General features: G+C 38.9%; 2 protein-coding genes across 3 annotated transcripts in view; one reads left to right on the forward strand and one right to left on the reverse strand.

The window, feature by feature from the left end:
* Positions 1-12,280, reverse strand: part of rgs20 (regulator of G protein signaling 20) — a 30,186-nt gene extending 17,906 nt beyond the window's left edge. The window contains exon 1 of the mRNA XM_030074090.1: positions 12,195-12,280. The gene's annotated coding sequence lies outside the window, so the exon portion shown is untranslated. The remainder of the gene's footprint in view (positions 1-12,194) is intronic.
* Positions 1-25,916, forward strand: part of atp6v1h (ATPase H+ transporting V1 subunit H) — a 30,492-nt gene that overhangs the window by 3,529 nt on the left and 1,047 nt on the right. Inside the window, exons 5-13 of one of the 2 annotated variants that reach the window (XM_030074083.1) lie at positions 483-596; positions 2,742-2,846; positions 5,227-5,286; positions 6,275-6,372; positions 8,374-8,566; positions 13,583-13,761; positions 14,257-14,382; positions 16,727-16,828; positions 19,864-19,977. In XM_030074083.1, the coding sequence (XP_029929943.1) occupies positions 483-596; positions 2,742-2,846; positions 5,227-5,286; positions 6,275-6,372; positions 8,374-8,566; positions 13,583-13,761; positions 14,257-14,382; positions 16,727-16,828; positions 19,864-19,977 (1,091 nt within the window). The remainder of the gene's footprint in view (positions 1-482; positions 597-2,741; positions 2,847-5,226; positions 5,287-6,274; positions 6,373-8,373; positions 8,567-13,582; positions 13,762-14,256; positions 14,383-16,726; positions 16,829-19,863; positions 19,978-25,916) is intronic. The other variant, XM_030074084.1, reaches the window with a different exon arrangement.

Genomic DNA, 25,916 nt, shown 5'->3' on the forward strand with positions numbered 1-25,916 from the left:
ACATAAAAGCTTGGTATGGTTGCTGCTTTAGATGATTTCACACTCAGCTTTACACACTTCTTCGTTTACTCTGTCATTGAAAATCAGTGGTAGGAGATAGGGGGGAAAAAACCCTCTTCTGGGAAGAATTGGTGAATTTGAGGAGGGTGAGAGGGAACACGGTTGTGGTTCCACACTCAAGAGCTGTAATTAGCTGTGAAAGGTTTCGCTAAACAAAACAAAAAAGCTTTTTTCCTTTTTTGCAGACAGGTTGACAGGTTTGCCTTTGTGAAATTGTATTAACATTATTACATAGTATTTTTGATGACACAGGAGACACAGGAGATGCTAGTCCTGATTGGTGGGTTGTAAAGACTGGATGTGTTCTATGTAGTCAGTTAGTTCCTCCAGCTGTGCAGCAAATATATCTGATCTGACTGATTGCAGGATTTCCATCTCATGACTCCTGATGCTTGACAGCTTTTAATTTAACTGTCACTTAGGAGAACCATCAGCGGGTGAACATCTTCTTTGACTATGCCAAGAGGACGAAGAATACTGCTTGGTCCTATTTCCTTCCAATGCTGAATCGTCAAGACCTCTTCACTGTCCACATGGTCAGTATGATTGCTTTTTCCTCTTCTCTTTTCTCAGAGCACAGTAAGATGCCAGATCAATCAAAATTCAAGCTCTTCATGTGAAATTAGACCACCTGAATATACTTCATTTTGATCATCTTTTATTACTACTGAGGATAAATGTTAGTAATTTTGGTAATTTACTTTGTCAGCTCATAGATTAAACAAAATTATCATTTCTTCCTGGTTAATATAAATGAATTGGATCTTTGAGTGCATAATGAGCTATGACCTTGATGGAGAAGCTTCAAGGAATACACTGTGATTAGGAGAATGATGCTGTAGCAGTTCCACATGCATACTAACTTGCATGCACAATATTTTAGTCAGCCACATTTTACACTTAAAGCTTACACAAGTTGTGTGTGCTTAGCAGTTGACAGCATCAAGCTTAATATCATCTCACAAGAAGCATACTGTACATGATATATATAGAGAGGGGAAACAGCTATTGATTTTTATTGTGAAATAGTAAACTGATCAAAGATCTTATTTGCAAAAAATGGTTGTATTTTATTAAATTTTTCACAACCCCACATGTGAATCTGCTTCTAATCATAACTCCCGCGCATTAATAATTACTCACAAAGCACTGTCTGCTTCCTTGAAAATAGGCAATTAGTGTAATGATTCCTCTCTGCCATTCTCAAATCAAGGATGATCACTCAACAACCTAGCTGCGTACAAGGATAGGACACCCGCTGCTTAATTAAGAAAGCCAGCCAGATGGCACCCAGCAGGTTGGCATAAAGTGACCCCGAGACTATGACACAGCACTGTACCCAACTCCAGCTACCAGGCTGACACTGGCTCTTAAATTACAGCCTCCCCATTTCTACACATCTTAGGTTTTCTTTTAGATTGTATGTGCTAATGCCTTTGAGCTCAGGGAGATCCGAGAAATACCCCATCTTCTTGGTGAATGGAAATGGCTTCTTCTTCATAACAGGGCAGAAAGGAGAACAAGAGACACTTCTCAGGAGAGAACTAATTATGTGGTAGTCCCTGCTGATTGAGGATTCCAGCATGTAGATAGAGTTTCAGATTTATTTATTTATTTATTTAAAATTAAGTATTTCAGTGAGGTTTCTGGACAAAATAAAGTAAATTTAAGGACTAGCTGTCTATGCGCCTCTCACCCTCACTTACAGTCTCTTTTATTGTTAAGTGTCTTTACTCAAGGATACATCATATAAGGTCTTGATTATAGCCAGTCCTTGAAATGGAAATCAAATTTTAGATGGGAATATATTCCACTTTACCTGTTTCTCCTTATACTATTTCCCAACCTTATTTTATGGAGGGGCAAAAGAGAGTATTTCTAATTTTCTCTGAAGCTTGTTGGTCCATATTCCTCAAAGTCAAAGGTAGCTGTGTTGCCCAGCTAAGTAAGTATGCAATAATTGGAGGTGGTTCATAAAGTTTCCATAGCACTGTGTGCTGTGTTGTCTACGGTAGTCCAGGTGAAAACTAATGACAGTCATTGTGTAATGAAGTGTGGCATAACCACTCACACCTCTACCCAAGGCCAGGCCTGAAACACATTGACAGAATCTAGCTTTTAGATATATTTTGTTCATCAATGAATCTTTTATCTTTAATGTAGACATTGAAAAGTTGGAGCTATAACACCTTGTCAGACTAAGTGTATTTGTAAGTATTTTTGCATAGCGATGTGCTTTTGTGGGTCACTTAGAGGACAAAAATCAGAAGACTGCAGTATAAATAGTGCAAGTGGTAAAACTGAGCTGGTCATCTCCATTCATGAATAAGGAAAATGCCCACTGTCACGGACTTACTCACTACTGTGTCATTAATCCCGATAATGTTTTTCGAATAACCCTTATAGTGTCAGTAATGAGTTTAAATGGGTTTCCTAGCTAACAGCAGTGATTTAATTTTGCTCCACCCTATAAAGCAGTAGAAAGAGTGCTAATAATAATGATAATACATACATTTTATTGCTGCGTAGTCAGTTTCATCGTTTGGCACATTGTAAATCATCAGTGTTGCCACAGTCATCAACTGTTGATGCAGCACACACCATGAATCTGAAAAGTCCTCTCCCGTCACCTTCTGTCAAATCATTGAAACAAATGTAATTTCTCCTCCGCCCACCTTTAGGCTGCAAGGATTATTGCTAAGCTGGCCGCCTGGGGACGTGACCTGATGGAGGGAAGTGACCTTAACTACTACTTCAACTGGATCAAAACTCAACTGAGCTCACAGGTACGTGATGAAGAAATATGTGGAAGAAATAATTTGTTGTGACAAGGGTATGAATTAGAGGTATAATAGCGAATTCAGAAAGCATTTTTTTTTTACACTTTAATTTCTCTGGGTTACTGTGCAGTCATTTATTAGAGGGGGCTTCAGTGACTTTGACCTGTAGGCCTATATAAAAAGTCATATCCACTAATAGCACACAGCTGTTGACATCTAGGCCTCCATATGACCTGTTCAGTAATTTTCCATTATACAGTGCCTTTTCTACCACTAAGTGTATGTCTTAATTTTATCCTGTGTAATCATTCTATCTACAATAGTGTTGCTTGGAAGGGTTTGATGATGAAGAAACCCTCTCAAATAATGTATCAAAGACATGTTCCATTTTCTTGTTTTTTTTTTTTTGTTTTGTTTTTTGAAATAAGACACATGGTCCCCTGGTGTAATGTACTAACAAAATGGATGGAAGAGCATTAAATTCCAAATCCCCCATTTGACCATTCACAACATTATGTTTCTGTTAACTCCTTCCCCTCCGTAGCTACTGCTGCTGTGGCTGACAAACATTGAAGATGGATGCCACTGCAGGTGGTAATATCTGCCTCAGTATTTCCCCAACAGTACCTTAAAACCATGTCTACCATTTTTTACTTTGTTTTTGTTTGTGTCAAGCCTCTGCAGTAAAATCTGTACCCAAATACTCTCTAAGTGTGATTTTGGACACAGTGTCAGAAGAAGGTGCGTCTGACTACTACTAGTGGCAGATATTTAACACGGATTGGTGGATTGTTGTGTCTGTCATTATTTCCCAAATGGTCAGTTTTCATTCAAACTTGCTCCAGCAGTAGTTATTATTTTTTCAGAAGAAATCTAATCCTCAGTCCTGAGCTTTAACCTTTAAAACACTCAAGGTACACTATTGGATTATTTATTTATTTATTTATTTATTTATTTTGCTTTTAGGCAACTCTACCCAATTAGCTGATCTGCTCAAAACATGTAATGAATTCAACGTATTACATCCTGCCAGATGTTGTCGGGCAGTTGTGTAATGATGATATGTGCAAAATTCCAAGTGAATTAGACTGCTGGCCAAAGAGTTGTCGTCATTTACAGTTGCAATATTACTATAACACCATTTGGCAAAATTCCCCCAAATTTTGCTCCACCAAGTTTGGTTCTCACAGCACAGTGCATTCACGAGTAATGGCAAATTGTGTAAAATAACTCCAGCCAAAACATTTAGCTGAACTTTGGCAACAAATTGTATCAAAATGGCATGAAATATCAAAAATCTATCTGATGACTTCCAGACATGCTTTTAGCCAAATGTGTACACTAAAATCCACTTTGGACTTGCGTCGGATTCAGCATGATACAAGCAATCTGTGGGGAAAAAAAAGGTTTGTTTCTACAAACTAAGTTTCAAAAATTATAGACCAAAATGGAAAGTTAGTGGCTGTAGCACGACCATCTGGCTGATTGGTATTATTTTTTTTTTCCTGAGTGGTGGGGGAGATTTTGAGCTCATCTGTAAAGTTTGGCTGCTGTAGCTGTTATGGTTACAAAGCTGCAGCTTCTAGCACAGAAAAAGAATAATAATCCTTACAAAAACAGGATGTCAGCACTCCATGTTCAGATCAATAGTAATGTCTATCCCCGGTGATACAACACAGCTTTCCGACACCTATTCTTCTCTCATGTGCTCACAGGGCCTGTATTTTTAAATTTAAAACCTCAGGCTACTGCGGCATTTTCATGGCCATCTGGGTGAAGAGTCATGCTGAAATTTCATGTCATGCTGTGTCAAATTTGAGCAGACTTGTCAGATCTTGAAATGGTTCTGCTAAAAGAGCTCGACTGTCGGTGATCTCTCTGCCTTGGCAGAGGCATACACCATGGAGTGGGTTGATAAAACAACAGAATATTGCAAGGTCACAGTTGGGGTCACTTTTCTGCATTGTCCACCAGAAATTCTTTCCAAAATCTGGATAATAAAAAATATACAGGTTATATTGTATTCATTTATAGCCAGCTACTCGGAAAGCATGGTTTTGTCAGTCTCTCAGGGTTGCACTTGTTCTGTATCATTGTTGAAAAATGTGTTAAAATCCAAGTATCACGAGCACAAATTAACAAAAATATGATATTGTGTATAAGGTACCAAAAGACAGTGGTATTAATCCTTCTTTAAATGACAATTCATTCTAATTTCTTTCTTCAACAGCCAGTCAACGAATCAGTGATCATGCATTCTTGCTGAACTGGATTCATGGTCGAGCTGGCAGCACATAATATAGTCCACTGCAATGTAAGACAACTGGAAGCAGTGGAATATGTGCCAACAATTTTGCACCTATTTCTTTTGTTTATCTCTCATTAGAACCTACATGGTACAGGTCCAGAAACAAGCTCAGGCGCAGGAACTATTTCCCCAAGTGAAGTGAGTATGAGTGAAGTGCATCTTAAATTGCCCTGATGCTTCCAAAAAACAGCAGGGTATGTGCAACCTGGCTTCTGTTGGCTGTCACTGGACATTCACATCTTTTCTCTCCCTTCTTCTCTCCCATCCTGTTGTTGCACTTGCGTTTTCTCAATAATAATTCCAGATTCTTTGCTGGGGACCTGGGATTGTAGAGCACATGTTTGTGGCATCCGGCAGGAACTCTTCCATTTAGACAGCATGGTGTTGTGATGCTGCCACTGGCTGGGCTTAGCTGTACAAGTGGGAAATGCCAGACTATATGCCACTTTTCCCCAATGCCCAAAGCGCATGAACAGAACCACTTTCCCTTTAATGAGAGGGAGACAGGGAAATTGCATTCACACATCAGCCGCAACTTCCCACCATTGCATATTAATGTGGTGACATTATTCTTAGGGTTAGGGGTTAGCATGATCAGAAATCTGCCGTCACGAGTGCCATTTAATAACCGAACAGAGCAACATTTTTCCCTTTGCATTTTCAACCAGGTAATCTACCCTTCTCCACTTTTCTGTCCTTCACGGTTTCCCTCTTGCCTGTTCTTAATGCTGGACCTCTCTGCTTTTATCAAACAGCTTCTCTTTAACAGATTAATTTCATCTATTTCCTCCTCTCAGCTGCCTCCACTCTAATCTCTACTTTATTCACATTATTCTGCTCAGGTGTGATGGGACACTCTTCCTCCCTTTTCTCTGTATTGTACGTCCGTGATCTAGCATGAATCAATCTATACTGTAGACTGCATGTGCAATGCCTCGGGTTCAGTAGGTGATGGTAATGCAAGTTTTGGACTTGTCTTTTCACATGTGCTGTCTCTGCTTGTCAACTACTACATCCCTCAGAATGAACTTCTCTAATACCTGACCTTCTAACATTTGCCTGTATTCCTTGCAGTGCTAAGTGATACGTTCCTGTTTAAGGACATTTTTGCCTCTGTCCATTGCAGAGCTCTCAGTATGTCCAGTGTGTGGCCGGGTGCCTTCAGCTGATGCTGAGGGTCAATGAGTATAGATTTGCCTGGGTCGAGGCTGATGGTGTGAACTGGTGAGTAATGGTGCCTTATATACAGGCTTCCTATACAGGTTTTTTTTTTTTCCTTTGGGTACATTGGTTTGTTTTTACAGTGTCTGTAAATTATATAAAATTAATTTAATTTCTTTTCCAGGTAAAATTATGTAACTGGACAATATGTCTGGCAATGTGAAGGTGTTTTTTGTTTGTTTGTTTGTTTTACAGTCTAGTTCGTAGAAAAATAAAACATAAACTAGAATAAAGAATAAAACGTAATATGTTACATATAGTATAAGCAGTATAAAATACAAAGGTTAAAGAAGATAATAATAATAATAACAGTAATAGTACAGTACAGTTGTTCTGTGGTATAGGAGAGTACTGTTTGGGCACACCAGCCCTGATAGCACTGAAGTGACTCAGTGCTATGAGTGCAGGATGAGTACAGGAAAAAGGAGTGCAGATGCAAAAAGGGCATGAAAGTGAAATCAAGTTTATGGTACGCCATTGTTTTTGAACTGGCAGTGACATAGTTTTATGAAACAAACTATAGACTGTTCAGTATCCTAATGGCTTGCATAAGCAGAGTCTACAGGCCATCAGGCTGTTGAATAGTTTATTTCATGGACAAAATAACATTTATATGTAATATGTGTTGTTATAAAGAAAACCTCTGTAGAGTGATAATGGCCTGTTCAAAAGATACTATCTGCATACATGATTTTGAAAACCAATAAAATTATGAAATGAAGTCCCTGTGTTTTAAGTGAATTTAGCATGGAGTCTTTAAATTGAAAATTTAATGGGACATTTTATATAGCTATAGCATTTTATATAGAATTACAAGGGATGTGAAACTGTCCCTCTTGATTGAACAACTTGATTGAACTTGATGAATCTTGATACATATTTAGTGATTGAGTACAATTAAGATATTGAGCAGGTCAGTGCTTAGATATGATTATATTAATTTTGGATTTGAGATAGGGCTCAGCAGTCAAACAGCCAAGCCATTGCTTAAGTGTTTCTGTAAATTACATAGACTGTGACAGTGATCGAATGAACTCAAGCGACAGTACGCAAGTACACATTTTTTTTCTCAAACATAAACCAAGGAAGTCGATACATGCAGGTCTGGCAGACCTACGCGTATCGACCAACAGTCTTCTTCGAGTAGGTCTGCCAGTTGCCTTGCTCCAAAATAATTCACTAAAAAATAATTATTGTTTACCTGAAGACGGAGTGCCTCAGTTTCCTTTTTCCTTGGCTGTCTGCACTTTTTACAAAGAGTATAGGACTTCCTTGGTTTATGTTTGAGATCTACTATTCACCTGCCCAACTGAAGAGCACCTGCCAAGTCAAAAGCCCTATAATATCCACTAAGTGCAAGTGTGAACAACCTGAGAATAATTGTCTTAAACAGTGAAAATCTATAGAAAGCAGTTGCATTTACAGCCTCAAAAACCACATCCCACACTGCATGAACATGACACACACTACAGCCACATTCACACAGGAAAGGAGTTGAGTGTGATATAGAAGGATGCAAAAGGAAATATTTTAACAGAAAAATCAGCATTCTTCATTTTGACTGTAAAATTGTGTCCTTTAGCTAAAAGCTGGAGTGACTCAGTTTATTAATGGTCTCTGCAAGCTTTCACCTGCATTGGTGAGGGAGATACAGTTTTGGACAGCTAACCTGGTTTCAAATTGGATAACAACTACACCTCTCTGCGGACCTATCTCCGTACTGAACCGTCCTAGTTTTGTAACTGTACCACTTACCATCTAGCTGTAGTCATTATCATAGCAGAGTACTATGTGTTATTTTGAAATTGTCACTTGCTGTCATCAAAAGATAATGGACCCATTATCAAAAGATGAAAATAGAATTTCCCTCAATGTACTTTTTGTTTCAACCATAGGTTCTAGGTATTAAGTAGTGAACATTTGGTAAATGCAGATGCAGGTCCTCTGTACTGCACTTTTGCTTTTCCATTTTTCATTTTTCACTTTTTTCATTTCATTTTCAAGCATCACTGCTGTGCTCAGCAACAAGTGCGGCTTCCAGCTCCAGTACCAGATGATCTTCTGTGTTTGGCTGCTGGCCTTCAGTCCCCAGCTCTGCGAGCAGTTGCGGCGTTACAATTTGGTGCCAGTCCTGTCCGATATTCTCCAGGAGTCTGTCAAGGAGAAGGTCACGCGAATCATTCTGGCTGCCTTTCGGGTATGTGGAGAAAGATAGTAAAGAATTCCCTATTCTCTCTGTGTGTAGCAATACTACCACTGGCATCATCATTTTTTTCTATAATGAGCTAACTTGTTTGGTCTCTGTCTGTATTCTGACCCTTTATCCCACCTTTTTGGCAACATGTTTAGCAATTCAGCATGCTAAAAGACTTGAAAAGGACTGCAGATTATGAGTTACTGCCAACACTTTTGTACTCTATTCAAGTTATTCTGCAGTTGTATTTTTTTTAGTCTTGCGTCCCTTGAATATTTGCATTCAGTTAGGTTTTGCAATTTAACATAAAACACAACTGCAGTGACAATTCTTTAACAAAAAATAAGGCAGCCCATAAAGTAACCAAGCCCATCAAAGATACATAAATACAATTTACGGTTCTGCTGGCCTTTCAGCTCTCTGCTGTCACTGTTCATAGTGTTTAGTGAATATTTAATTTAGACCTAAGAGCTGTGCTCTGGCCCTGCTCTGCTGTTTGCATTTATACCAGGTAATGAATTCTCTGTGCCATGGTTTTGTCAGAATTGAATTAGGGGCCATGGCTCCATTCATCTCCCCTTACTGAAGCACTTTCTGACTAGAGAAACTCAGTGACTCAGACAGTGTTTCAACCAGTGATGGAGCCAGAGTTTTTTAAATTAAATGGCTAAATAGAATTTGTGGGTGCCTTTCAGTAACGTTACAGTTTATCTCAGTTAATTTCACACGATTTCTCCAAACAAAGGTCCACACTTAATGCAGCGATCTGAACTGTTGATAATTTTGCAAAACTAACTATATATTTTCGTGCAAAATACAAATCTGCACATATCATTTTTCCAAATGCCACAAACACAGCTCCATATACGTATAGTAATTCCTCTGTCTTGTCAAAGGGTTGATGAGGAACAAAGTCATTTTTTATAACAATTAAGTTGTCACCTGTTAGTTTGTGGTTTCTTTTTAAACAAATTGTGATTCATCATATTCACCAATGCTCCTAGCTCCTCACTATATTATGATAATGGAAAAATGTCAGGTAAACATGACTAACATTGTATGTCAAAATGTCAGATATGACATCACCCAAGCTGAATTAGAAGACCACTGTGCTTTGACATATTGTAGTTATCCAGAGTCATTTCAAAATACATTTTAACTGCAGATACCAAGTCATTTAAGGGGTACATTTTAATGTCTTTTAGTATTTCAGGGGATATGGAAATTTTCATAGTGGCATAATGAAAATCTGGGTGTCCATACATCCCTGCACATCTGGTTCTAGCACTTGTCTGGAAATTCTGGAAATGTATGGAAACACAATTTGGCAATTTTCAGGTCTTTAGAAGGCTGAGTGCTTAGTTTAGAAAAGATGAAAAATTTATATATTTTGTATAGATAGAGGTCCCTCTGTCGTTTCACATATACTGTATTTTGAAATTTTTGGCTTACAAGAATAATCCTTTGCTGTAGAATGCAGTCGACAGTTCCAGTGCCTCACGGCCATCAACACAAATAATAATCTCAAACATAACCTTAAAAATACAGTTAAGATAATTATGGTCTGGGAAAAATGGAGACATTTGAAATGAAAAATGTGTATGATGTTCTGACTTTGACCACCCCAGCCAGTCTGTGGCAATTTGCTCAGAACACAATGGTGTGTAGCTGACTTTGATTACATGATTGAAACATGAGTTTCAGCTTCGGCTCATGTTATGTAAGGAGGAAAGTTGGCTGATTTTTAAACCAAACTTTGAAGTAGGCATTTCTCTCGTACTGTTGGCCCATTTATTTGTGTCAGTATGTGGCTGTGGTCAGTGTAACATTGAAAGTAAGCTTTATTGTGTCTCAGTAAATTAAATGTAGCATCTCGATTAAAGTAAAGAAATTAAAGGACCATTCCAGTGATTTTGCACATTTAGTGCAATATTTAAAAAATGTATACATTTAATGCTTCTGCTAATCATGTCCTGAAGCAGTACAGTTTTTGTGCCATTTATCCAGGCATTGGTTTCCATTCATTCCATTATGGTTTGAAAATGAACTCTCAGAGACTTGAAACTTTCCTCACAGCAGGATTTCATCACTGTAATAAAGTCATCCACATTAGTTTTCCTAAAAACAGCAGCACTGTTGTTGTTCTGATGGCTTTAAATTGGGCAGAGTGAAACAGTCTGATTTGGCTATGCTTTACGCAGCTAATTATGAGTTCTGTGGTTTATAAAGAACATTATAATGTGGGTTCTCAACCAAAAATTTATATTTAGAAGGTGAGGGGTTTTGATTATATGTTGTGAAATCTTTAGTACCCCCAACATGGTTTTCAAAATGGTTTATTGCAATGTTAAAATGTGGGTAAAATTTAGCAAACGGTTCAAACATCCAAAATCACTGGTATGGCCTTTTTAAAGAGGAAATGTTATTTACTTTGCTGTATCATGTTTGCCTCCAGGGCATGCACGATTCCTGCTTTGAATTCCCCACAAAGCTAATTCACTGTATCTGCCACTACGGGCCCTATCTTGTGCCACCCGCTATCCGCTGCCACTACCCGCTACCCGCAAATTGCGGATTTAGGAACTTCCGCTATCCCTAAACGGTATCTTGCGCCACCCGCTACCCGCTATCCGTTATGCCGACTCCGTCATTTGCGCCTGGAGGTGTGTCCGTGGGCGTGTTTCATGCGCTATCCCTAAAGTTGCTATCTTGCGCACACATAGCGGGTGGTCAGGACCACCCGCTATCCGCTATCCCTAAAGTTTGGGCTGTTCCGAGAGCGCGCCCAGGCGGCTTCAATGCGCGCCCCGACGGAGCCTCACCACGCACACGGTCGGACTGATACCGGGACGCCGCCGGAATGGACTGAGTATATTACTCATATAGACTGTTTAGAGGAAAGACTGTTTTAATTGGACACTTACGCCAGCACGTTTTATTGTTTTATCATAAGCCAGCAGTTGTGCTATATTTTTATTTTTAATATTTTATTTGCCCAATCTACCTTGTCAATAAATTAGTTTACACATAGTTCCACCTCTGCCTCTTGTGTGTGTGTGGTGTGGCCCGGGGATTTTACTCAGTCAGTACAATCTTGTGACACGTCCACTTGGACACATGTGGCTCCACCTCCCGAATTAACTCGCCTATAATATAATATATAATATGTATATAAAGCCAACTTGTTTTAGCCTCAGTAGAAGCCCTGAGAAAATCTCCCTCCCTCTCTCCATCACGGGTTTAGGATTTAGGATTTAGGATAGACAGACTGCCCTTAAAGGCAATGGCACCTGGCACACTGATTGGTTTAACTGGCGTAACGCCCAAAACACGCCTATGCATAATATAGCGGGTAGCGCAGGTGTTTTGCGGATGGCGGGAGGTGCACAAGATAGCAACTTTTACGGGGGAACACCTCTTCCTAAATCCTAAATCCGCAAATAGCGGGTTTAGGGAGTCTGGCGCAAGATAGGGCCCTACGTCTCCAAAGTCAGCATAGCTGTCATATCAAAGCATTTGGCAAGGCATCTGCAAGATCTGATACAGCACCCATATTACTTCAGTCAGTGCACCTATCCAGCAGACAGTCTTCCAGTCCTTGTTACCCTCATTTATGGAAATTTACGGGAACTCTTCTTGGGGCAGCTGCTCTGTCCTTACCTGGATGGGGTGAACCACAAAGAGAGAAATGTGGCCCTGAATTTGGAGATATTGATCCTCATCCTGACTGCATGACACTTGCAGACCATTACAGTGCCAGAAACATGACATCATCCACAAACAGCAGAGACACCCTAATGTCACCAAACTGGACACTCTCCACACCTTGGCTTGATGTCCTTTACATGAATGTCACAAGAAAGAGTGGGGACAAGGCACTGTCACAGTCTGGTGCCCAGGTGCTTGACTTAATCCCAACGGTGCACATGGCTTGCTCAGCACACAGCAGTGACCCTGGCATCCCATACTCTTGCAGCGTCTTCCACATCATACATTGGGAGCATGGTCATAATCCTTTTTTTCAAATGCACAAAACACATACAGACAGGATAAGCAACTTTGAATGGTTTCTTGATTTTCCGCAAGAGGATAAATAGCTGATTCCCATCCTGAACATCACCTGTAGTATAAATTCTCCTTTTACGTGCAGTGGCAGAGGAAATGACTGAATATTGAGATTTGTCCCAAATCTCCTGATTATGAAAATGGATCTACTCACCACATGGGACTTAAACTACACAACATCATCACCATCTGGAAGTCCTCTGACACATTTTCAAAGGCAGGCTTGGTCCTTGTGATGCCTAGAGCCCAACTTGCTGCTGTATTAGCAGTAGCAGTCATATTGCTTTCTCAAAATCAGGCTCTTGTCTTATTCGGTTAGGTGTATATTTCTCATAGCCATTTGGTTTCAAAATAAAACAGGCTCTGGAGATTTTCTCTGAGATTTTCTTGGCCTACCTGTTGTGCTTGACAGATATATAAATGTGGTACACACAAGTGAGTGTCAGGAAAAATCCTTGAGATAATTGAACTGTGTGCTCAGCTGTAGCAGATTCTCGGATGATTGCTCCAGTGATCCATAAGGAATGGACTTTGTCTATCATAATCCACACCTGAAGCAAACTCTGTTATTTCAAGAAACTGAGTTGCTGGTTGATAATCCCAAGACTCCTGTTTCACAAACAACATTTGTAATAATTTGATACTGTTCTCATTTTGCACTGCAGATCTCCATTCATCTTTTTGAAATGCAATTTGAAAGAAACAAAATCATAACCTGAATTATTTCATTATTCAAAATCTTAAAAATATGGAGCAGTCTAACTATTAATACAATAACAATAATGGTATTTATATAATTGTTATTATGTCAGTCAAGGATTTATTTGACTTAATATCCCTAGTTATTTCATTTTTTGCTATATTTCAGAATGAAATTTCTATGGTCTGTTTGGAGCATTTTGCACCCTTTAAAAATAAAATCTAATACTATACCCTCACACTGCGCTTTCACAGAATCTCCTAGAGAAGTCTGCAGAGAGGGAGACCCGTCAAGAGTATGCCTTGGCCATGATTCAGTGCAAAGTGCTGAAGCAGCTGGAGAACCTTGACCAGCAGAAGTATGATGATGAGGATATCACTGACGATATCAAGTTCCTGTTGGAGAGGCTGGGAGAGAGTGTGCAGGACCTCAGGTACACTCCAGTTTGTACATGACGGGCATTAACTTGAGGGTAGTTGCCCAAACTGCTGGCTATCAGTAATGGTCTGTAATCAAAATAAAACAAAAAAAAAAAGAGAGGACTTTCATTTTTGCCTTGGAAGAAACTACATTAGTACAGTGATACACATTGCACAGAAACTCTTCATTTCATAAAGAGTTTCTGTGCAATGTGCGACTTTTTATGAAATTGACTTCTGTTCCTAAGACATATTTCTGTAGCACTTGAGTTTGAATGCTGTCTTGATTACATGCCTGCATGAGCTCAGAGTACTCTGTGTTCTTATTCCGCGTGCCACTAGACAACAGGCTATAGCACTATAATCAATACTCCCGACAACAGGTCTGGATTGGTGGAAGTAACATTTTGTTCGCAGAAGGGTAGATAGACAGGATGTTCTTTCAACTACCTTCTTCTTTCCTTGTTTTATGAGACTTATCCTTTTCTCTCATTCCTGTTATTGACCAGCTCCTTTGATGAGTACAGCTCAGAACTGAAGTCCGGCCGCCTGGAATGGAGCCCCGTGCACAAGTCAGAGAAGTTCTGGCGCGAGAACGCTGTCCGCTTGAACGAGAAGAACTATGAGCTACTCAAGTAAGGGAGAGAAAGCATACGGTGTCTTAAACAAACAAATGTTATGTAAGCATGTTATGTAATGCTTTCATTGTCTGAGTTCTTTGCGAATCACTCAGTTCAGTCCAAATCAAAACAAATTTGTAGAATTGGGTATGAGAGAATTATTTGAAACAATAGAATTTTGCATAAACATTTCACCTCTTGCTTAATTTGGGCGAGGCTCTGCTGCATTAGCAAATTTTTTCTCAACATTTCTTATCACCTGTTACTCATATTTATATTATATTTAGTGATTGTGGACCATGTGTTGATTTTATTTAGTCATTGTTTTAATTTGTGTTTCTTACTGACAAGCTGAAAACAGAAACGCACACTAGATCTTAATAGGACTCAGTGGGAATTCAGGGTGTAAGGTGTAATCTCCATGTGAATACTTACGCACAGTATGGCATTCATGGTTGTTGTTGTTGGTGGTGTTTTTTTGTTTTTTTGTTTTTTTATGATATTTGTGTCTTGTTCTTGAGGATTAAAATAAAATATGAGTCATCTTTTCCTAATCAGTAATTGGAAAATAGAGGTGTTTTTTTTTTTTTTTTTTTTTTTTTTTTTATAGCCACTTTTCAAAGTGGAAGTCAAAGGAGAAGTTGGAACAGAAAAACATTTCAAATTCAGGAGAATTACTTGAAATTCTCTATTTTCTCAAAAATGTTGGATGGGTGATGACTCAAATTTTCTCTGATAATTCAATACATGGTCTCCAATGCCATCTATAAATGAGCTATGCATTTTATACTGTGGCTCAGAGATGGACCAATGGAGGATCCAGCCCACACCCAAAATCCCATTATGTCCCATTAGGATGCAGGTAAAGCATCTTGTCTCAGCTTGTCAGCAAGCTGAGACATTAAATTTTTGGAACAAAAGTCAGAAGAAAACATTGGTCAAAACCGCAAAACAAGGCCTCTGAGAAATGGATTTTATATTTTTGCTCCTGTTGAAGTTTTTTTTTATTTATTTATTTATTTATTTATTTTTATCCCAAACAAAGCAAAGTGCACGTTGAATGCTTGCACGTGGCAGCGTATCCATACATTTTATATTCACCATGACCCTCAAGGAGACTTTATTCATCCTCACCTTGAGACTAAAACTCTAAGCTTCAGCAAAAGGGAAGAAACATGCTGCTAAAAGTACAGATTATTCTGGTACACCAAAACACATGAGATGCTTTAACAGCTCTTGTAAGACACACACTTATCAGCACCATCTAAAACAATCATGCAATGTCCCTGCATTGTTTTCCCTACGATGTTTGGTGTGTCTCCAATCCAAAGGTCCTGGCCTCAATTTATATCAGAGTTCTTTGGCATTTCAGTCACGCTCTCTGTCAACCTTATTGACATTCAGTAAAAATCCTAATCTACCCATCTCATTGTCTCATCACTGTCCTCTCTCTGTAATCAGTTCAGGCTTCATCTCAGTTTGAATTAGCCCTCTCTTTCATTTTTTATCACCTGTCTCTTTCTTTGATTCTGTCACTCTTTTCTTTTGCTTTGAACCTTCAGCTGTCATCCACTCAGAGGTTGCCCTAGGTCAGATAGTCTTCTGGCATTTTAGGATTCCCTGGTATCAGTATTTGGGACTTCTGTATACTTTAATTAAATCAAGAAGGTGGTTGCCTTCCAAAATTGGCCACTATATAATTCAAAGAAATGCAGCAAAGTTGCATAGGCAGATTTCTGCATTTATTGTCATCAAAACATTATTTTGTTTGTCTGTTGCCTTTCATGAGCTTTTTCTCCCATATGCCTTCTCCATGTCTTTGGACACTTGAACATAACATATAGTTTACTTATATTGCTTCACTAATTTTACTAAATGATTTGAATTTACATATTGCGATTATCTTAGTTGTAGAGCACATCTCACTTCTGTAGTGGATTTTGAGAAAGGGTTGCCACCCTCCAGTGAACATGCACTGTAGAAACTACAAGTACTAGCTCCAAAGCATGGCCCACCCTGCGTAAGATGTACTTACATAGTTGAATTCTTTATTAATCTTGGAACTGAATCTTAATTAAACATACCCCTCCTTATAGATTGCTTTTCTACATCCACTTCTTGCTAATGGACTAAAGACTGCCTCAGCTACTTTATTTATTTATTTATTTATTTTTATGAAACTGTCTCACAAAAGCATATTTTTCTAGAAACACCTGGTGAGAATGTAATTTTTCATTTTTTCGCATGAAATGTGATGGAATCTTTTTTCTGTTGATGTACACGGACCTCTCTTGTTCAATTCTTTCCTTCTTTCTTTCTTTCTTTCTTTCTTTCTTTCTTTCTTGCCTCCCTTCATCAGGATCTTAACCAGGCTGCTGGAGGTGTCTGATGACCCGCAGGTTATTGCAGTGGCAGCCCATGACGTTGGGGAGTACGTGCGACATTACCCACGTGGCAAACGGTAAGACATTTTACTCTATAAATCTGTTCAAAGCAAAGCCCAGGAAAAAAGACATGAGCTTTTGACTATGTTGCAGTCTACCTGTTTCAATCAAGGGAGCAGCAGGTGGCCCGATAGAAAAAAAGTTTAATTAAACCCTATGAGACACAGGAACAAGTAAGCCTACTCAAAATGCACACTGGGCTTTTGATCTCACTCCAGATTAGTGCCACTTCCCAGTTGGTCGAAGGCTTTGTTCAGACTATAGGCAAATCAGATTTTTTTCTCAAAACAGATCTTTAAGACAGACGATCCACACTGTTACTTGTGAGTGATCAGATGGGATTTATGCATCCAGACATCACCAACCTATCTGCATGGTGTCCTATGGTAACAATGTAAACATCAGTAACTGCATGCACAAATGATGCAGCTTTCTAATGTGGAAGCAGGAGAAATGTACAGAAACTGCCACCAAACAATTTATTTCTGCATCTGTCCACAGACTTTTATACTCTGAGTTGTCCTCCATATGCAAGCAGCAACATGGATTCTGCTCTGATCTGCTCTTGTTGTGTGTCGCGTTGCAAGTGATGTAACAGACACTTTGAAATCCTATTTGAGTGTCCAGAGCATCCGAACTGAGAGGCATCTGTAGAAACTGGAATCACATTTAAAACCACCTCCAGATGTGCTTTGAATCTGATTTGCAAAAATCACATTCCATGCAGTTTTTTTGCTGTCCAGACTTTCTAAAATCAATCTGGATACAGTCTAGTCTCTGGATATGACAAAAGACAGATTTGGCCTGGCTGAACAAAGCCTAACTGTTCTGTGTTTCCTGCATATTCCCGGTCACGTTTAAAGCAATAAATACACTTCATCAACTTCCAAGTAGCCAGTTTTCCATCCAGCATGTGTCTTTGTCGCCAGCCACGTGTGACTTGTTTATATCCAGAGACATGGATGGTGCTGGTCATTAGAACCTCTCTCCCCTTGTCCATGTGACTCCAAGAAAATGAGATTGATTGTTTTCCCTCTCTGTGATGCAATGATCAAGCCCAGGCAGCCTCTTCTGTTCCCAGTTTGTAATCCTCTCAGTCATCTCACTCTTGTTTTGAAACCTCCTCATCCTCCCTCTATCCTTTCTGTATCCACCGACACTCATCAGCCAAGACGCACTTCATCTGATTGACAGTAATTGTGGTTTCACTTTTTCTTGCTGTCTGATGTTTGTCTCTCACAACTGCCCCATTTCTCTTCATTCAGACTCATTCAGAGTCACTGAGATACTTAAAAAAAGGCCAGATGCATGCAGCCTGACTCTTCTCATCCTCTGAACCCAGAATGTCAATTTCTTTCCTCTGGTGTTTGGTTTACATATTGTGTTATCGTTTTCATTGTCATTGTTTTTATTGTCTTACTGCCGCACCAATTGCCCATTTGGGACTGATAAAATTGATCTTGATCTTTATTACTTGTAGCTGAACCACTGAAAGGCTTGAAACCTGTAAATAGTACCTGTGAATAAATCGCCTTTTCCCATTTCAGGGTTTCCCCCAGTGGATACCTGCCCACAAAACAGAGTGCTGTTGTTTTTTTTTTTTTTTTTTTTTTTTTTAAATTACTGTCGCTAGGAAACCATGCAATCAGCTGACCATCAGTCCCTCAACCAGCTGTTGTTTCTTAAGCTGAGATGCATCAAATTGATTTACCTAAATTACACAATAATAATAAAGGACATTTTATTTTGTCTCATTTCATTCATTCATTCTACAACCCCAATTCCAAAAAAGTTGGGATGTTGTGTAAAATGTAAATAAAAACAGAATACAGTGATTTGCAAACCTCATAAACCCATATTTTATTCACAACAGAACATAAACAACATATTAGATGTTCAAACGAAGAAATTGCACCATTTTAAGAAAAAAAACAAGATAATTTTGAATTTGATGACAGCAACACATCTTAAAAAAGTTGGGACAGAGCCATGTTTTCCACTGTGTAGCATCCCCTCTTCTTTTAACAACAGCCTGTAAATGTCTTAGGACTGAGGTGACCAGTTACTGGAGTTTTGGGAGGGGAATGTTGTCCCATTCTTGTCTGATGTAAGATTCTAGCTGCTCAACAGTCCTAGGTCTTCTTTGCCGGATTTGTTGTTTTATGACGCGCCAAATGTTTTCGACTGGTGAAAGGTCTGGACTGCAGGCTGGCCAGTTCAGCAGCCGGACTCTTCTACTGCAAAGCCATGCGATTATAATGGATGCAGTATGCGGTTTAGCATTGTCTTGCTGAAATATGCAAGGCCTTCCCTGAAAGACGTTGTCTGGATGGGAGCATATGTTGTTCTAAAACTTGTATATCCCTTTTAGCGTTGATGGTGCCTTTCCAGATGTGTAAACTGCCCGTGCCATAGGCACTAATCCACCCCCATACCATCAGAGATGCAGGCCTTTGAACTCTACGCTGATAGCAGGCCAGATGGTCCCTCTCCTCTTTAGTGCGGAGGACACAGCGTCCATGGTTTCCAAAAACGAATTTCAAATTTCGAAATATTTACATTTTACACAACGTCCCAACTTTTTTGGAATTGGGGTTGTATTTAGATTCTGCTAATTTTGGTTTAGGTGTTAGGGCAGTGATATAGAGTCTTTGTTCTCTGAGCCAAACTGTTTTGCAGCTCGAGGTGTTCAGGGCACTGTTCCAGAAACACAAGATTAATTGAATGGGGCAATAAAACTTGAAGTTTGTGTCACAGAGATTCAAGGGTGTTGCAAACATATCAGACTGTAAGAAGGTAAAGTGTAAACATGGTTATAGTATTACTTGTGGAGTGAGTTTTATGTAGTTTGTGCTCCAAAAACAATACTGAAGTAAAGGACTGAATAACGGAGGGCCTTTTGTTCAAATTCAGATTTTTCTGTCATTATGCTAAGTATCTGGCCCAAACGTCAGCCACAGGATGGTGTAGTGTTGAGTTGGGCCTCCCTCTCACTAGCCCCCTGGACTGACAACTCCTCTGAATGAAACCCTGCACTGTCTCTCTGTTCCAGAGTGATTGAGCAACTGGGCGGGAAGCAACTGGTGATGAATCACATGCACCATGAGGACCAGCAAGTCCGCTACAACGCCCTGTTGGCTGTGCAGAAGCTCATGGTCCACAACTGGTATGTAGACAAGCCTAGCCTCATGAACCTCGTGATGCTTTCTGTTTGATGTAAACTGCTCCTAGTCCATTTTCAGCATAGCCTTGATTCCTAAAATCAAAGCAATAATCTTTGCCATTTACCTATGAAATCAATGTCCTCCACAGAAAGTCAAACTTTGTCAACAGAAAGTCAAAAGGAAAACATGCTGATTAATCACTTAGAGGAAGGTAATGGTGCTGAAAATTAAAGTGAGCCAAAAGTAGTGAAATGATCAGCATTGACTTTCCAAGATGAAAAGCACTCCACAAAGATGAGAGGAATCGGAGGAGTGATACGTGTGATTAATGTTGCATCAGGTGCTTTTTTAAAATTTGCCACTGGATTTCAGTTGTGTTTAAAAGCCACAGCCCACACTGGGTAACTTCATTATGATGTTGGACCAGTGCTTAAACTGAGTTGCAGCTTGCCAGATCTGTTGCTAAGTAATAATGAAGGCTGGAGCGAATGTTACTATTAGCAGCCACTGCCTTTTGTCAGTACATTATTTGCTTGCTATCTGCTGTAATGAGTCATCCGTTATAATGTAACCAAATAGTTTTCTCATCATTTTATTAAACTTATTCAATTCAATTTATTTATATAGTGTCGATATTGCAGTTACTCGTAGGCACCAACTGTCGTTACGTTATTTGCAGTTGCTTAGCTAGTCTCCATGCTTGTTTGTTCAGGGTTTGGTGGGTGCTGCCAGTCCAGTGACATTGAAGTGCTGGCAAAAAACACAGAAATGACTGCCTAGCACCGAAGATGTTGCCAACAAAAATACCACCTTTACATTTTTGGCAGCTGGGTACTCATGAATTGGATTAAAAATGTTGAAAAATGTTATGTATACATATTCAGCCATGGGCGAGTGTTAACCTGTATGAGCTTTTACTTAAACGTTGCTCAATACTTTAACCCACCAGTCAGCATCACTCTTCACACTGCCTCTGGGTCTGCCAATCCTATTACTCAACTTGCCTCTCTCACAGTGTGAGTCTTCTTATTTTTCCCTGCCTATTGGATCCCCTGGAAACACTCTAAAATACTAGAAAGCAACAACATAAAAATGTGTTTGTTTTCCTGCCAGTATCTAGAACACACTTGGCTTACTCAGCAACCGCGGATGGAGATGTTGTATCAAATATCTGAGTATAGTGCTGTTTTTCATCTAAGTGATTTTAATGTGCCGTGTAAACTATATGTTCACTCAAGTGTGGTTAGAATTTTTTTTTTTGTTCTTTTTATTGACTCAAGATAAAATGGGGACAGCAGAAATAGGGGTGAGTCTCGGTTAACCTTTATTCTAACCACACAGAGAGGTAAATCACTATTATGCTTAAAGATAACAAACAAAACCAGTTTCTCATTATCAGACCCAGAAACTAGGATGCCACCTCAAACAAGGCCCCCTCAAACAAATTAGATACTAAAGGTATTAACCTGCAATGTAAAATTGTATCCTTAGTGTTTTTAATTATTCATCAAGACCTTACTTCCTGAACAGAGGGAAAATAAGGTGAGGCCCTTAAGGTGTGGCAGATCTGGGTTTCATCATATGATTTGAGAATTTTTGATGATGATGATGATGATGATGATGTTCCAGTTTTCTCATAACCTATACTTTCTGGTAAAAGCCCTCAAGACAGATTTGATTTGATTTAAATTGATAGGAAAAAAAATCATGCATCAGCACCAGCATGTGAAAGCAGCACCTTGTCAGTCAAAAGTCTAGCTCACAAATCATAATAATTATATTAATTTAGATTTCCTTCATTTTTATCAGTTTATTTTATATATATGTGTGTGTATATATATATATATATATATATATATATATATATATATATATATATATATATATATATATGTATATATATATATATATATATATATGTATATATATGTATCAGTATATTTCATATTTCCAGCTCTTCTTTCCACCTCTTCATATTTCCAGCTCTTAAAACTGTACAGCACTTCAGCCTTCTATTTTGTGAAACTATGTATGACACACACTTGGAAGCTTAAAGACGTAACATGTAACATTTATATATTAAAATGTCTAAAAGCAACTAGACCTACATATACATTTTGTTGAAATTTTTCCAACAGTGTTCAAAGCCAGAGACATCTGTAATTTCAGTCAAGGTAGTGTTGCATTTCATTTTGTCACCTGGCGTCATGTCCCTCTTACGCCCTCTTGTTGCTCTAACTTCCCTGCAAAGCGCAAGAGTACCAGTGAACCAAACAACCCAAGAAGATTATGGGACAAGCACGTTAATGTTATGTTCGCTAATGTCACGTGAGGCTATTTCATTAGAATGAAATGGTGTGAAGTAAATTAATACATTAATACATTACCTCGGCCGTGAACATGATTTCACCTCTATTTTTTTTGTTCTTCTGCCTGAGCCACATCAGATAGATTTTCATCGGCAGCGGTGGTTGTCGAACAATGAAGATGACAGCTCCCATGATCCCACGCTGCTTCAGAATGTCATCAAGCTCAGTCTTTTGTTATTGTTTTGATCGAGAGACTCTTAGCAGCATACCATGTAGTACCTGAACCATTACAGAGTGCATCTTCTATTCAAACATGAGGTGAATGTGAATGCAGATTACAAATGGAAAGAACATGGTAGTCCTTACATTGAAGCATTTTTACATCTCTGTTGATATGCCTGTCATTGAATTCTTGCACACAGATTTCCTTTAATGACCAACCAATCAGTGTGCAGGCTCACATTGACTTGACATGAAGTTGAGATCCTTAGGAAGGTATGCCACACCTACACAGAGAGCCTTTTCAAACCTCTTCAGATCCACTTCACATAGTGACGTTTGACATACAGAGATGAATGCCCTTAAGACAGCAGCACAAAGATCAATTTGATATTTCATCAGTAAGGAATGTATGGAACTGAGGTGTTACTTGTCAATACAGCCTAATAGACTTGTGAAAGATGATTATGGAAATCCTTGATTAGTTTTCAATTCAATTCAATTCAATTTTATTTATTTGTATAGCCCAGAATCACAAATTACAAATTTGTCTCAAGGGTTTTCCCCTGCCGTGTTGAGTTTATTAGGCTGCAATTATTTGTTCCTGTGTCCTGTGGTTGTTTATTTATTTATTTATTTATTTAAAAAAAAAAAGGATTATTTTTTTGGCAGTCACAGTAGAGAGAGACAGGAAAGGCAGGGTAGAGAGAGGGGATGACAAGGAACTGAAGTCGGATTCAAACCCAGGACGCTGCGATCAGGACTCAGCCTTAGTACATGGCACACACTCTTATCCAGTGATCCACCGCGGCGCCCTGTGGATGTTTCTTAACATGAAGAGCATTGGCTGCGGCATACACCCATGACATATTTATGGAAATGGGACAATTTGGGTGCAGGCCTAGAATAAAAAGACTGAGAGGTATTTTTTTAAAAATCCCCTTGTTTTTTGGAAATATGACCTTGATTTTTCAATGACCTTGTGACCCCATAGCTCACCATCACATCAGTAATGCACTATGTTGAACTCATGTAGAATATTTCAGCATTGCAGCTCACCACACCCACTGTCACCTTGAGTGGATTGTTTAGCTTTTGTTGTCATGAAAAGATCCCCTCCTCCCTACTTAGAAAAGGCCTCTGCTGTCATGACAACAGCAGACAGAGATGAATGTTAGAATCAGGAAGCCACCATTACACATCTACGTGCCGTTTCTGTTGAATATGCCAAAGCACCAAATACAAATAATGGAATAATTGAACCCCCACCCCCCACCCCCCAAAACAGCTCCAAGATGTATTTATTTAATACAAACAACTTTTTTACCCATAGTCCAAATGTTCATGAAGTTCCTTTCCTCAGTAGAAAGCCCTTTTCAGTACATTGAACAAGCACTGCAGTGATTATTTAAGGAATGCACAAATGCACTTCTTCCCCTGAGGCTTGGTGTTAAGCATTGTTCTTAAGGCCCTCACCTACTGCCACTCTCTGCCCTTGTCTCAGTGTTGCCTTAGGCCTCAATGTCTCGACTTCAGCACAAACTGTGAAGGCTACAATCGCTAATCTGTGTCAGCAAACGACTTCATGTCCCTAAGAGCAAGATTTCCAGCAATTGATTGGGTATTTACTTAAGTCCTGATTTTTTTTATTGTGTTGTACCTGCAAAGGTGTGGTTGTTTTCCTTTGGACTTAAACTCGAAAGAGAGAAATTTTCTTATTGTTGTTTGTCAAAAATTGTGTAGTTCTGCAGGCAGACAATTCAAATCTTCGTTTTCTTCAAAGCTGACCCGTTTTTTGTTTTTTTTTTCTAAACTGCTTCTCAGCAGTATAAATTAGATTGCATAAGTCTTTCATTGCATCTACAAAAAAAATGAATATTATATATTTAGAAGGCCAGCCATTTAGGTTCCTGGATTTCATTATGATGCCTTAAAACCTTTAATCATCAAGCATCAGCTCTCGTTGAACATTGCCATTTGTTGCCATTGCTGGCCATGACACAAATTGTAACAACTGAAAGTCTGTAGTCTCGATGGCCCTATTTTATATGCAGCTCAATTTTAGAGAAGTTTTTTTTAGCCATTTAGCCCTGAATAAGAGTTAATATTCAGGTGAAAAGAACGTATTGTGTCCCTCTTTGGCACTTAATTCAGTTTTTGAATATTCTGCCGACTGACTATTCAACTGAGACCATTCTCCTGAGTTTATGTACGTCACTCGTTTCATTTAAAATAAGTAGAACTGGTAATTGTTCAGTTCAGCCTCCCGTGCTTTGTAAATCAATGTAAGGGTGATACATAAAGATGAAAGTAGGAATACTTTTTTGATAGTTTTGATAATGTCCACATGTTTTGCAGACAGAAAGTTATTTTCTCTGTTCAAGAGCAGTCTTTGCTAGACTTTTGCATGGTCGGCCACTGAGGCATTTCATATTTCCAGAAGCAGCAAGGTGGGTGTCATACATATTTGAAAATGTTACCACCAAGAATAGCGAAATGTGGCATTTCAAAGTAATGACAATATTTCTCTTCTACTCTATTTCTATATGAACCTGTCACTGAGAACGGGCACCTTTCCTGATCCTCGTAAAACAGCAGTGGTTGGATCACTGTCAAAGAAAAATAACTGGAACCCCAATGATTTAAGAAATTTTGGACCAATTTCTCACCTGCCATGAGTCTTTACAGAGATCAGTCAGTTTCCTCTGCAGGAAAAATGTTTTTGAAATGTAGTAGTTTGGTGCGAGACAGAACCGAACTGCTCTTGTGAAAATCGTTAATAATCTGAGGGTTAATGCTGGTGGCAGCAATGTTCCCATCCTTTTATTCCTTGAGTGAAGCACAGCCTTCAATACTATCGATTAGGACATCCTCATCAACCACCTCGTCGCCTTGTTGGTCTCTCCGGTGCTGAACTGTTTACAAATCAAACTTTGTTTCTTTCTAAGATCATCGGAGTCCAGGCTACGAGCAGGCCCAAGGACTAATTAAAGACTTGCTGAAGCAGACTGTAGCCCAAAGCCCTTGCGCCCCAAAAATATGTTACCGGTGTATATCCAGCAATCAGATTCTTTAAGTGACTTTAATAAAGAAACAGCTCAAAACACGGTTTTAGCCTGGCTTACTCTTAGTTTGAGAACCTTGCCTCTTTCTAGATGGTTTTACCTGTCTAATCTGTTTGTTTTTGTTGTTTTTGTTTCTGCTTGATCTTAATCCATTGTTTGCAGCTCCCTGTTTTTGCTATATGCTTTATTATTTTATTTCCTTATTCTTCAACTGTTCTCATTAATTGTATCTTGAATGTCTTACTACTCTCTGAACTTTTATATTCATTTATATTTCATGGGGATCACTTTGTTGTTTTATTCTCTCTCATCCATTTATATTGACTTTTAAATTAGTTTCCATTTTAT

The sequence above is a fragment of the Myripristis murdjan genome, chromosome 17 (genome assembly GCF_902150065.1).
Source record: "Myripristis murdjan chromosome 17, fMyrMur1.1, whole genome shotgun sequence".
NCBI classification, from domain to species: domain Eukaryota; kingdom Metazoa; phylum Chordata; class Actinopteri; order Holocentriformes; family Holocentridae; genus Myripristis; species Myripristis murdjan.